Source organism: Aptenodytes forsteri, unplaced genomic scaffold, assembly GCF_000699145.1.
Source record: "Aptenodytes forsteri isolate BGI_AS27 unplaced genomic scaffold, ASM69914v1 Scaffold15, whole genome shotgun sequence".
Classification (NCBI taxonomy): domain Eukaryota; kingdom Metazoa; phylum Chordata; class Aves; order Sphenisciformes; family Spheniscidae; genus Aptenodytes; species Aptenodytes forsteri.
The window spans coordinates 25270443-25284874 of NW_008795129.1; the positions used below are offsets into that span (position 1 = coordinate 25270443).

Below are 14432 nucleotides of genomic sequence, written 5' to 3' on the forward strand. Positions count from 1 at the left end.
ATCTTTGCAAAGGCTCTGATGGGTAGCAAATACCTATTGCATATGTAAAAGTAGTATAACCGAGTTTACATGAACATGTGATGACTGCTCTTGCCACCCTGTATAAGCATCAGTTTCTCCAAATACGTAGTGCCTTTAACTTCCTGTGTATGATTACAGTGGTTTCTCACAGTAAATAGTTACCAGTTTTCTACACAGGCAAGCGCATGTAAATGGCACAGAGATTCTTCTGCTGTACATTGGACAATGTCTCTTGAACGGAAGTAAAAAAAATAATTACATTGATTTGCTTTCATAAATATGTAAAGTGTTATTTGGATGAGTAATTTTGATGTTCTTTTATAGGCAAGATTCCTTACATTTGAATTTGAAGATGCCGCTCTTTGGGAATATTGTTGTAATTAAACGGAATGGGACTGATGGAATTAGTTTTCCACTCACTGCAAGTTCTTGTTTATTTGGAAGGTGAGAATTAGTTGAGTACTTGCATACACCAAAATAATATTAGTGATATTTTTCCTGCAGATTATATCTTTTAATACTTATCTGCAAAAATAAATGTTTGTTTATTTGTGAATCATGTTCAGGGGAGGGAAAGTGATATTGGACTAAGGTTAATTGTAAGACTAAAAAGCTGAACTTAATTTTTGTTACAGTTTTTTTCCTTTCCTTGCCAGAACTACCTTTTTTTTTTTTTTTAAGTTTCTGGCCAAAGGAAATCTGGGGAAGGGATTGAAAGTAATACACAGTTGACAAGCAGTTGATATTTTTTTATCCAGAGGCAGTTTCCAGATAAATGGCTAGTGAAGAGAAGCGAGGTACATGGCTTGTATTTGACCATCTTCATTACATTGGTGCTCTTCTCAATTTTGGGGGTTGGTTTTTTTTTTTGGTTCTCCAAACCCCAGTAATGCGATACGTCAGCCAATATCTAGAATTAATATTAAAAATTAATAAGAACTTATACCTCCTCCTCTAATCTTGAAACTCACTTTGACTTACACAGTTGAGTGATAGTCGGTTTTGAGCTTGATCCAGCTATTTTACATTAAAATATAAAATTAATATACCTGAATGGTATATGTGAAGACTTGACTAGATGATCTTACTATAAATAGGCTTCAAATAAAATGTTTTTACTTCTCTTAAACCAGGTCTGTTCATCACTTTACTGACTGATAGATATCTTAACAAACTAATTATTCAGTCCTGAATCAGATTCCATACTGAAAGTCTATGGGAAGCACTTCAGTGTCAATAATACTGTTCTTTGGCTTCAGCAGAGCTGCCCAGACAGGTGATACTTAATGGTACAAACATTAATTTCTGGCAGCTGCATCAGTGAGAGGTATCAGGTACTTTTGTGAACAGTACCTCTGGTATGATAGCTGATATGTTTGCTGCCTAAGACCTACAGCATGTCAAAAGCATTAGAGATTAGCTTAAAAGAAAGAAAGAAAGTCTGTACACTTAGAAACACAGCTTTCACTTACTTTCAAGAAGGTAGAAGTGGCTATCCAGGTGAGACCAAAGGTCCATCTACCCAATATCCTGTCTCTGAGAGTGATCAGTAACCAATGCCTAAGAGCAAGCTTAAGAGCACATGCTGGTATTTTCTAAAAGTATTGCAAAAGTCTTCGGCAACTTGCAAGTCAGGAAACAAGTAATCTCAAACCACCAGATATCTGTTGTAGGCATGCCTCTTTCGGCTTGTTGTGAACTACTTTTTTCAGAATTTACATGTTTTACATATTTTTTCTGATATGGATTTTCTGATGTAGAAGTGTGAGCTCCTGTTATTTTTTTGGCACAGTTGAAAGACTTAGGTAGTTCATTTTCTTCATGTTACCAAATTTAAGAAAGTATCATGCTGCTGTACAACTGTTAGCTGAAAAGTTGGGAAATCACCTAATTCTATAGCAGTCAGATTTTTCTGTCTTCTGTGTGTCTTGAAACTCAAACTGTATTTTCACCCACAGGAGAACAGAATGTGATATTCGCATCCAGTTGCCTCAGGTCTCAAAAGAACATTGTAAAATTGAAGTAAATGAGAACAAGGAGGTAAGATATGCATATTTTAATGACATATGCATGGCAACATTGCATCTCATCAGGCTACTGAAATGTTTGTTTTATTTTTAGGCAATATTGACTAATTTAAGTACAGTAAATCCTACGCAGCTGAATGGTGGTTGTTTTCAGCAACCTGTACCTCTGAAGCATGGAGATGTGTTAACTATTATTGATCGTTCTTTCAGGTAAGTGCCAGTGACAAACTGTTAATGCCTCGATCCTAGAATGCGTTCAGTGGGCAAACAATGCAGGGAGCTTTGTGGACACAGGCCCTTACTGCTGGATGATGGCTGTAGATAAATGGGAAAAATTAAAAAGTCCTTTTACCATCTTCAGAAACAGAAGTTAATCTAGTTTATTTCATATTTCTTTACAATGTCTTATAGACCTTCTTCAGAAGGCAGGATTGCTTAAAGATATTTTTTTATCACTTTTATATTACGTTAAGCTAAACCAATAAAGATAGAATTGTCTAGAGAGATCATTTTGATATTGTTTCAAGGGTAGTCATTTTTAGGGGAACATTTAGAAGTATTTTGATATGTAGTTAAAGCCTTTAAAAATGATATGTGTGTATTGTTGGGAATGGACAACTATTGCTAGATCGTGTATCTTAATAATGGGAATTTAGTCATCAGCTATTTGACAAAAAATGGTTGTCTTACTTTTTAAATATTTCTTCCAGATTTGAATATCCTCTCCAATCAACTCCAAGAAAGAGGCGTTCTAGATCTCCAAAGGATGAAACACTGCAGGTAATTTTGTGGCCATAGGCTTATCTATTACAAGTACATTGGTATTAGTAGTGATATGGTATTCCATTTCCTTGGTTTTTTTCTTATTAGGAATCATTTTTCAGCTATAGACTACCTTTCTGTTTGAAAATACAAATAAACTCTTTCAGATAAATGTGTGTTAAAAAATTAATAATTTATTAATTTTAGACTTGTCAGTTTCTGGTAATAGATACTTTTAATTATCTATGATATTACTAATACAGGTAAGCTATTAAAAATTAATCCTTAGCTTTTTTGAAGAGAGGATGGGATGCAGGAAATGCAGAGTATGGGCATTGGTTATCCTTGTACTTTAAATGGGGAAGTTTGCCGTAGAGAATGAGCATTCTTTTTTTCAAAAATAATCTGTTGTTCTATGTGCTAGTACACTAATGTATTGTTGGAATTTATAAATGTCAAACTAAGCCTATCTTTCCATAATTTATTTTCATTAGTTTCTTTTTTTGTTCTCAGCAAAGTTTTCTCCTTTAAAGAGAATAGTGTTAGTCTGTGAGTAGTGGCTATTGAAAGATTTTTTTTTTTAATGTTATAGTTCTCTTATTTAAATAAAAATCTTCCACTAGGTCTGGCAAGAAGGTGAGATTCAAATGTGCTTGTATATATATATATAGTATATATATTCTTATGCTACAGCTGCTTTTCGAGCTAATAATTTCAATGATAAAACAAGACTTAAACTCCTGCTATATGGGGTCTCAAATGTGTATTGGTCAATGTTCTTAAATTTTGAAATATTCTAGGATTTCATCTGAATACTTTTAAGCCTGTTTAGTAAACAATGCATATACTTTTATAAATCTAGTGTTTTTCAATGTACAGGTGAAAGCTAAACTGTAAAATATTTGTTGCTCTGCTGTAATATTGTACAAATTTACAGGTTCTTCATGTTCAGCAGGTGGCAGAAGTGGAATTACTACCCAAACAAACTTCAGGATCTAAAAGTCTTCTTGCTTCAGGTTGGTACTTGTTTTATGGGGGGTTTGTTTTCTTCTTCCCCCTTAACTGCATTTATTCTTGGCATAAGAGGAAAAACAAGGTTGAAAAGAGCAAAAGAAATGTATTTTAAGACTTTTCAATCTGAGTACAATACACCTTGCTATGTCAGTGTAGTATCTCATCATACTTGGATGCTGTGATTTACCAAAGTTAAGTTCTGCCAGGAGAAATCAGTTTAATTGCATCCTGACAAATGGGCAGTAACAGTTAGCCTGGAATTGGCAAAATCCATATATATTGCTTTACGTGATTTGTGCAAATTCAGTTTATGAAGATTATAGCGAAGAAGGGAGTTCAGTACACCAGCTTTGCAAATGCAATACAAATGTCGGTTGAAACTGATACGTGAAACAATTACCTATTACATTTTACTTTTCAGCAGCATCAAACAAGTATAACATGGCAAATTCACCTTTGTGGTTAAAATTTAACTTGCAGTTCTCTGCTGACCTAGAATACAGCTAGATCCCTTTTGAGCAAATATTGCATTATCTCATGTATTCTTTCCTAATAAGAAATTGAAACAGGTATAATTTTGGAGATATATAGGAAGGGTTAATTTTTGCTGATTGAAATAATAGTTTACAATAGCTGTTTCATGTAGACCCAGTAAAAATCTTCTAGAGCTACTAAGTCTGGGTAGTTATAGACCATGGACTGGTTAAATGCCAGGACTTCACCTTCCCATCCTTCTTGTCTTAAGTAACGCTACTTTCATGGGAAGATACAAGGTTTGTTAGATAGAGGGTATTTATCTACAGACAGGTTTGATTTTTGTGACAAATGTTTGTTCCAGTGCAAAAAACCCAGGCTGTTTCAGTGTGTCGCATTTCAGTGGGTTGTTGTGAGCGCATCTGTATTCGTAGGATTTGGGCGCTAGGTTCCCCAGCGCTGTCCTGTGATGCAATAGTCTTTGCTTCATTGTTCTACCTACTTTAAGGGAACAAATTGTCGGCTCAGTAAAAAAAACACTGATGTACTTGTCTGCAGTTGGGTAAAAGCTTTCATAGAAAGATCTAATTTCCTGTTCTTCCCCATGTTTCTGTTTCCCCCCCCTCACTCCTTTTCCCAGAAGATAATTGACAGGCTTTTCCTTGTATCTCAGAGTCTCTACCTTCATCTTTACATGGATTATTTCCCATCACGATTAAAAGAAGTCAACATGTATCAGCACTTGTTTCGGCAGGCGTTCATGCTGACATAAAGTAGAGTTGAGAAATAGACCTTGTAGATGTATACGAGGTCTCAGCTTCTTGTGGCTTAAAAAGGCACCTCTTATCAGATGAACTCTGTTAGCTGGCATATACCCCTTACTCATGGAAAATGCAAAGTGAAGCATGCTACCTCAAGCTTCTTTGGATGCAGTTTACAGATTACAGTGGAATGGCAGCACACGTGCAGTCACTTGCTGTGTCTTGTCTGGGAAGTGGCAGCTCTTTATTGTCTGGCTTTACCCTAAAGAAGCATTGCCACAGTTCAAGCAATACAGCACCTAGGTAAACGCAAGACAAAAGCCAGACTGAATTGTGGTAAGCTGATCTAAATGGTTGTTTAAGTCTATGTTCATAGATTTGTCTTGTGGCAGCCCTGAAAGATGTATGTGAGCCATTGATTCCAAAGAAAAACAAAAGTGTGAAATACCAAGTGCCTTACCTGAATATGGGATAAATTCCAGATTACAACTTAAAATTTATGTTAAACATTTAGATACTAATGCTTCTATTATGAGAGAAATGGTTATTGTTAACAGAGCTTTATTTACAGTACTGTTTCCGAGAAATTGTTATTGTTAACAGAGCTTTATTTACAGTACTGTTTCCTGGACCCTGCTTGACTGTCCTGGGAGAGAAAAGGAAGGAATTTTTATCTGTATTTATGGAACTCATATTTGTAGTGCTGCAATTTTAAGTAACTCTGCATCTGTATTACTTTTTGTTTTGCTTTGCTTACTTTGTAGATAATGCTGAGTGTGAAGAAAAAAATGCCAATGAAAACAAACAAAGTACAGAGGAAAATATTTCCAAAGCTTTACCTGTCAAACTACAAACACCCAAATCTTCACACAGAATACATCAATCTAGTAAAAAGCAAAATGAAATGTCTCCCTTTAGTAAACTCTATGAAAAACTGAAACATGAGATTAAAGTGAAAAAATCTCTGCAAGAGGGAAATGTATCTCAACAAGCTGCAAAAGATGGTAAGAGTGTTCTGCTAGAACCAAGTGCTCAAATTTCGTCATCAAGTTGTGTTTATGATCTGGGAAACCTGACTAAAGAAAAAAAGATAGGCAGAAGTGAAAATACTGAAGAATGTAAAATAAAAACAAAGCCAGAAGCAACCAGTTCAGAATTTAACCAGATCTCAGCTGTAGGAAGTGCTACCAAGAAGAGTTTAACCAAAAGTCCTCAAACTTCTGTTTCAAAGGAGATGTCAAGAGATATTGGTAAAAGAAGTCACTTGCAGGATCATAAGGAACTAAGTACAGCAGGCAAATCTAAAGATACTGAAGTTGCAACCAAACCCAGTAAGGAGAATGATGGAAATGCAGCATTTTCACTGAAGCCGTGCTCTATAGAATGCTTGGATTATGCAGATAAAATGAAAATATTCAGCTCTGCAATAGCAGTAGATAAAATAGCACGAACAACTAACATGACAAATGTTTCTGAAGTAGATAAAAACGTTCTGTCTACACAAACGCCCAGAAGGAAGAGTCCTCGGTCTCATTTCATGTTGCCTACCAAAGAAACTAGCGGAATGACTCCTGTAAATACTGATAATCCAACAACTCGACGACGTGTGTCAATGAAACGTAAGTCGTCTTCAGAAGTTTCAGCTGAAACTCAAAGGGAAGATTCAGCGTGCAGAAATGATAGCCTCAAACAACTGCCTTTGGCAGAAAATAAATGCTTAAAACAAAGACGAAATAGTAACCAACATACACCAGGAAAACCTGTACAAAAAGAAGTGCTGAAAGAAATTTGTGATGAGGCAAACTTTGTTAATTCAAAAGAGAGACATTCTGAAACTCCTGCCTCTTTTTCTAGTTCCAAGAGTCCCAGAAGAAATAACAGGCAAAGTAAAGAATTGTCAAACAAAAGTGTCCATTCAGAGACACTGGCTTCAGAAGAGGTAACATCAGAACTGGCATCTCCTGCTGGTCAGAAATCTGACTCTGGAAGAAAAAGGGGTGGGCCAAGGACCTCTGGACTGCTAACTGAAAAAGCATTGGAGACAAATGCCGTTCAAGAACATCATGATAATACTACAGACAGAAAAGACAACGGAACTAAAGAAGAGCTGGCCACAAAGGGATATAATCAGAAACAAGATTTGGAAGATGCAAGTGTTATAAGACCTCGTATATTGTCATCAAAGAGAAGGTCTTCTGGAAGTGCTACTGCACTGAAAGACAATGAGGCTGTCTCAGAAATGAATATTTCTGGCCTGTTGGCTGGAGAAGAATCAGGTAAATATGTTTAGTCCCCTGCCTCGTTGTTTTTGTATTTGAGAAATTCTCTTAGCGTTTTTCTGAGAATTTTTCCACTTACATAAAACGTAGAACTCATTGCTGACATATTGCTTCTAAAATATTTATCATGTAGTTATATTTGACCGTAAAAATACACAATAATATGAATAAAAGTTTACTCAATTGAATCAATTTCTCTTTAAGGTAAGTTACCTTCTGATATGTTTCCAACTTTAAAATGCACGAGTAAGCACTGTTTTCTGTGCTGGTTAAAATGTTGACTTCGATTCTTAGATATATGGAAATGTTTTCAATTGTTTTTAGGCAAGACAAAAAGGATATCTCAGAAGAGGAAAAGTGGTGATTTGTTACTTCAGCCTTCAGGAAAAAGAAAGAGAGTGTCTTTTGGTGGTCATCTAAGTCCAGAACTTTTTGATAAAAGTTTGCCTCCCAACTCGCCCCTTAAAAGAGGTGCGATTTCTGCAAGACTAAGCTTACCGTTTGGAAACTCGCCACGTGCGGTTCTGAAAAAGGTTCAGGGATTGAAGCACTTTGCAGTCCAGGTAAATGTTAAGACTGATCAAGTTGCTAAAGCAATTAATATGAACAGGATTTATAAATTCTAAGACTTCTAAAAATAAATTAAAAAAATTTAGTAAGCCTTATTTAGATGTATGTTGGGAAGTGGATATTTTAATTGCAAATTAAAATGGTATTTGAAATCAGCAAATTTTAATCAGCATTTTTTTAACTTCTCCATTGTAGGAAAGGGCTCGGCTTACCCTTTATATCTACCTGTCTTTATACAGGAGATGTGTTTTTATTCACCTCACATGCTATTGCTCATTCTCATGCATATGCAGGAGTATATTTCTGTATGTTTGTGCTTAGCAGCAGTGTCTACAAGCTCCAGTTTACCATAAATAACAGAAAACAGAACAGTAGTTTGTTGGCAGACTGTGCGAGCTACTGCCACGTGGTTTGGCTAGAAGTTTGAAAACATTTGCTGTTGATTTAAACTAGTTAAAATGTGTGTAGTGTACTTGATGTGGAAAAAAAACTTTTGAATAAAGTAGAATAATAAATTCAGTTAATTTATTCAATTGAATTTGCATGTGTCTTTTGAGACTGTTTTGAGATTTAAAACTTCTTACAAGTTTGTTTTCAGAGAATAACATTTAAGGCTTTTTCAAATGATCTGATGATATTTTATACTATTGTATTTACTTTATGTTTTGGTTTTTTTTTTTTCCACTAGGAACTTTCTGAACATTCGCAGAAAGAAAAAATGTCACCAAAAAATTTGCCAACCCAGAAGTCCCCGGCTGCCTCATCCCCTGCCTCTGGGAAGGCAACACCTAAATTTACTTTAGGCTCTCCAGCACCTTACACAAAAGGACGTTTCTCTGTTTCTCACATCACACCACCATTACCAATTGCAGAAGAGAATGATGCTGTTGCAGAAGACATGAATACAAAGGTGAAAAATGGTGCCCGAGCGAAAACACCTAAATCTCACATTAACCAAGATGATGAAACCTTTTTAACGGCTACACCTGACAAATTAACAAGATGTGCACAACTTGCTTTGAAGGTCACTCCCATGAAGAGGAGAGGTGGGGCTGTAGCAGTTATCAATGCAAAAAGAAGAAGTGGTGCCTCTAGTGCCAATTTACTAGGTTTGTTTCAGCAATTAATTTTTAATATTAATTTTAATGCTTTAAAATATAGGAACAAAACTGAAGTAGGCCTATTATTTCATTATGCAGAGGCCACCAAATGATTGGCATATCTTCTGACAGTTGTTGGACTTGTTGGAAACAACTGGCAATTGCAAAGTGTTACATTTTCTCGTATTCATAAAGCAAATTACTAAAGCATATATAAAACCGTATTTAGAACACAAATCTTAATGTTCAGAAGTCGAAAAATGATAGAATTAAGGTTCTCTTTGCAAGGTTAGTTGCAACAGTGATCCTTCAAGTCCTTCAAGTCCAGGTAGTATTGAACTAAATCAAATTGTATCAATTACATCAATTTTGACTTGAAAATGTGCGCTTTATAGCAATCTACCTTCAGTTTGTTTTCTTTGTGCCTTTTTTTATACACAGTTCACAACCTTTGTCTGTGGATGGACTGCACTTAACTGTTGACAGTAGTATATAACAGATACAATTAAAAAAAAAAGATAACAACTAAGGTGTTAATTTGAATATTTTTAAATTGAACACTTGAATTTGAACACTGGTTTTAAATAGTTTTGACAGCATTGGAAACGTTATGATAGGGGAGCTCTGGTTCTTGAAATTTTTATCTTTGAAGAAACATACAGATAAGGTGTCTTTGTCATCTGTTTTCGTAAATTAAATCAATTTGACTTTGAAAAAGTCAAATTTAAAGCTTCCCACCAACACCACCATTCACCCAGGAATTTTTATTACTCTTTACTATCCATTTTTTTGTAGCGTCATTTCAAAATTTTGAACAACATACTACATAAAATGTCCCAGTGATGGTCTCATCATTATACTGCCTGGTTAATACAGCTGAAAGTGGTATTAGTCTTTTAGCAAAATAAGTGGTTTGGTTTTTTTGTTTTTTTTTGTTTTTCCCCAGTGACTTTGGTTGTTCCATTCATTTTAATAGCACCAGAGTATTTCACAAATATTAATGACATACCATTTTTCATCACCTCTCTGTAATGTGTAAGTGGCTTTCAATATCAGTGCATCAGCTTCTTCTGTAATATGAAAAGAACGCCACAGTTCTTAAAACTTTTGGATGTCTACTTTGCATCCAAAATAAAACTCTTTGTGTTTCCGATGCTTTTTCAGATAATTTCCTGCATGCTTGGCATTTTTCTACATATCCTGAACACCATAGCAATGACAGCTTTTGAAAGTTCTTTTTATTTACAGACTTTCCCCAACTTGCACAGCAATTCTGACAAGAGAATAATAATACCCTTTCCTTCAGAAATGGCGTTCCCCTTTTTATCTCTACTTAAATAAATAATTGTTTTTTTATATGATCCCTGTCTTCACATAGCCTATTTCTGAAGTAAATGAGGCAGATACCCTACCAACTTACAGTTTCATTTATTACACAGCTGTAACTAATTCCCTGATTCCTCTGCTGTGTACAGAATGATGCTGTGATAAAGGTAACCTTGCTTTGGGAATTTTCAGAGTATGTTTTAGGGAGAAGATGATATAAGAAAAATTATGGAAAGTCTGTGTAGATCTAAATGCTGTAAGCAGTATAAATAAATAAATTCCTGACTGCAAAATTCCTTGGGAAGCTGGTGAAAGAAAAGCTGGATGTGTTTCACTTAAAAGCCATTTCTCTGATGTTAAATCTTGTGTCCCACCATGGAACAGTTCAGGTATAATAATGAACGAGACTGAAAGGCTCATGGCAAGTTTCTATTGGGAAAAAATATTTCCTTGCAAAAAGAATGAGGACAGAATTGGGTCAGCATTCAGTTCTAGGATCTAACATCTATTAGACACTGTCAGAAGCTTTTTGTTGTTGTTTTGTTGTGGAAATAGCCGTACTGGGTACTTAGACGCTTCTTAAACTTCAGCTGAAATGGGGTCTTTCAACTGAAAGCGTTTCACAGAGCACTTTAGTATAGGTGTTGTCAGGTGATACAACAACCACTTTCCTATGCCTGACTGCAGCAATCATAAAGAAATAATTGTGAACTTCCATTTATACAGCTGAGAATTAAAGTGGTTATTTCTCTTTTGTTTTCTAGTTGCAAAATCTTGGGCAGAAGTGGTAAAATTAGGTGTTGCAAGACCACAATCGAAGACTGTTAAAAAAAGAGTCCGAAAAGGAAGATCACTGAAGAAGATAACCCAGTCACCAAAGGTATTCTTTTTCTTTTTTCATGTTTCTTTTTTTTTGTTTTGGCATAACCACAAAACAGCTTGTAGGTATTTTGCTACAGAAGCTGGAAGCTTATGAGCTTTTAGTATGATGTTAAATGGGTGTTGATGTCTTTGTCACAGCATATAAGAAATGTAGATTTTATATAAAAGGAATCTCTGTTTACTAAGGTTGTTTTTTTTCCCCCCTCCCTTTTTTCCCCTCTGCAGACTCCAGAAAGAAAAATAAAAGGTCATTTTAGTACAGGTCATGCAGAGTCACCTGCTACAATAGTTGTAGGTAGAGCTTATTCCACCACAGTAAGAATGGCTGGACAGGTCCCTAAAGTGGTAAAAAATCCTATCCTGAAGCTAAACATGAACATGGACGAAAGCTTCACAGGTAAGTTTTTAAAGTCTGTTGTTCACTCTGCCAACTGTGTAGTTCTTTTGTCAAAGCGTATGCTCATTTCTCTGAATATAATTTATAGGAATGAATGAAATGTTTCAAACTCCAGAAAATAAGAGTGGAAAAACATTACCTTTGGCGACTGTTCAGAAGACTGATTTTACACCAACGTGTACTGCAGTGGAAATTTCTGAATTGCACACTCCTGAAGAATCTGGTATGTTTGTTACTTGAAAAGAAAGGAAATGTTTAGGTATATTTAGGGGTAGTTGTGTGTCTGCTACTTGAGACAGTGAGTAGTCTCAGCCTAGGCAGACTTGATGTATTGAGATGAAATATCGGGCAACCCATAAAAGGAACCATTGTTTTTTATCATGTATTAAAAGACATTTTTGTAGTTCCAGTTAATTTTTGAGTAGGTGGTATTTTCTTATTCGTTCTATTTGGTATGAAACTTTAAAATGTTGAAGTATTGTTTCAGGCAAATCTTGTTCTGAAGCATGGCACTTTCTTAATCAGTTGTCTGTGGATACATCTAAATCCAGTGAAAAAGTGTCATGGCAGGGAGAGGTTATTGTGTAATCTTGCAGAAAAAGTCTATTTAAATTTTTTTTTTAAAAAAAGTGTCAGGTTAGAAAGATTTGTATGAAGATGGTACTTTGTGCATCTTTTGCTAATAACCTTTCATAGCAGTCATTGTGTCCCTGTATAACTCGTAATTCTTGAAATTAAAATTCTGTTTTCTTGAGAATTTAGCAAAACTGAGCATCTACTGAAACACCAACAAAAATCAAGAATAAATCCCCCAATATTTAAAATATTAATAATAATAATGATAGTTGAAATGTATTTTGGTTTATTTCAGATGTTGTGGAAGATAGGCTTAGGTATAACAAACCTTCTTATAACTTCAGAAGGGAGTCCAGTAAAAAGTGTTTTCGTTGAAAAGAAGAACTTGTAGAGTGATCTTCATCCACTTGAAGATGTCCGTTATCAGCTGTTATTTATCCTGTTACTCAGTGCTTTCCTTGAATCGGTGGGCAAGCAAGTCCTTAATCTTAGATTCTATACACATCGATCCTTTTGTATGTCATGAGTGCTTTAGTTTCACAGTTTAGGGAATATGGATTGAAAAAACTAGTTTATTTCTTAATCCTGCTGGACTAGGAATTTGGAAGGACTTGAACATCTTATGGTTAGGACTTGACACGATAGGAACTACAAAGGCATGTTATTGCTAGGTCCTAGAAGCCTTGATTAAAAACTGACACCAGTAGACATGTGCACTTTATTTCTAGTTTCAAGATGAGGGTTATGCTTTTAAAATGAACAGAGAGATGGTTTTAAGATTGAGATTATAGTTGTAGTTAAGGATAAGGGACTCCTAGAGTTATCCTGTTCCTCCAGCCTGCGGTACTCTTACTTGTTGCTAGCCTGCAGGTAGAGACTCATGAACTGCAACTCTCTGAGCCTGATCATCCAACCAGTTCTTTATTCAACCAGTTGCCTGTTCATCTAGCCTGTAATGTTCTTGTTTGGATGCCAAAATATTGTGGGAGACAGCATTGAAAACCTTGTTAAAGTCACATTAAATAATAGCCACTGCTCTCTTTTCATCCACAAATCTGTTCTTTTTATCGTGGAAGGTAATTGGATTGGTCAAGTGTGATTTTCCTCAAATAAATTGATGCTGACTGTTCCCAATCACCCTGTTCTTCCTGTGCTCAGAAATGCATTTCAAGAGGACCTGCTCCACTATTTTTCCAGGGACCGAAGCAAGGCTAGCCTTTCAATATTCAGGGCTTGGTTTTGAGTATATTGTTCTGGAAATAGCATTTCTGGCATTGTAAATTTGGTCTAAATTGTGTTTCAGGAAGAAAATACAACTTCCTCTAAAATCTTCTGTGAATTGTTCTGACCAGACTTTTTTCCATAACCTTTCCTTTGTTTCAGTTCTTTTTTACTAGTGGGAGGAATTATGGCTATTTCTCTTGAGCAACAGCATGGTTATGCTTGTTCTAATGTTCATGCTTACTGCGCTAGGAAATAGTGAAGGAAAATAAATAGTTGGTACTAAACAGCCAGAGAAATTCACTTCACTTTTTCCCAAGCTTTCCTCTTGATTATCCTTTTCTGCTATGCATAATGAGTGGGACGCAAAAGAACCCAAGAACTCCAAAATTCAGTGCCTCTGCAGGGACCATAATGAGTATTTGTGAAAAGTGTCTTTCCAAGTACAAGCCACATGCAAACAGAGTGTAGCTGGCTGATGTTATTGTGGGACCTCTCCATTATTTTTCAATGGTCTTGGGAGTCTGGAGAGGTCACAGTCGACTGGAAGCTGGCAAATGTCCCAATTTTCAAGATGGGTAAGAAGGAAGACCCTGGTAATTACAGGCCTGTCAGTTTCACTTCAGTGCCTGGTAAAATTATGGAGAAGGTTATTCTGGGAGTTATTGAAAAACACTTGAGAGACAACACAGTCATTGGTCATAGCCAGCATGGGTTCACGAGGAGAAAGTCCTGCTTAACCAACTTAATTTCCTTTTATGACAAGGTCACCTAACTAGTTGACCAAGAGAAGCCAGTAGATGTGGGGTTTGGGGATTTTAGCAAAGCTCTTGATACTGTCTCTCACAGTATCCTTCTGGATAAAATGTCCAGCACACAGCTAGACAAGTCCATAATACGTTGGGTGAGCAATTGGCTGACGTGTCAGGCTCAAAGAGTTATAGTAAATGGGGTTACATCAGGCTGGTGGCCAGTCACCAGCAGGGTCCCCGAGGGCTCAATTTTAGGGCCAGTGCTCTTTA

General features: G+C 35.9%; 1 protein-coding gene across 1 annotated transcript in view; it reads left to right on the forward strand.

Annotated features, from left to right (window-relative positions):
• Positions 1 to 373: 373 nt before the first annotated feature.
• MKI67 (marker of proliferation Ki-67) overlaps positions 374 to 14432 on the forward strand; it is a 23894-nt gene continuing 9835 nt past the window's right edge. The window contains exons 1-11 of the mRNA XM_019471705.1: positions 374 to 465; positions 1980 to 2061; positions 2143 to 2258; positions 2759 to 2828; positions 3748 to 3826; positions 5824 to 7335; positions 7663 to 7901; positions 8597 to 9017; positions 11099 to 11214; positions 11442 to 11613; positions 11702 to 11836. Coding sequence (XP_019327250.1) covers positions 374 to 465; positions 1980 to 2061; positions 2143 to 2258; positions 2759 to 2828; positions 3748 to 3826; positions 5824 to 7335; positions 7663 to 7901; positions 8597 to 9017; positions 11099 to 11214; positions 11442 to 11613; positions 11702 to 11836 — 3034 coding nt within the window. The remainder of the gene's footprint in view (positions 466 to 1979; positions 2062 to 2142; positions 2259 to 2758; positions 2829 to 3747; positions 3827 to 5823; positions 7336 to 7662; positions 7902 to 8596; positions 9018 to 11098; positions 11215 to 11441; positions 11614 to 11701; positions 11837 to 14432) is intronic.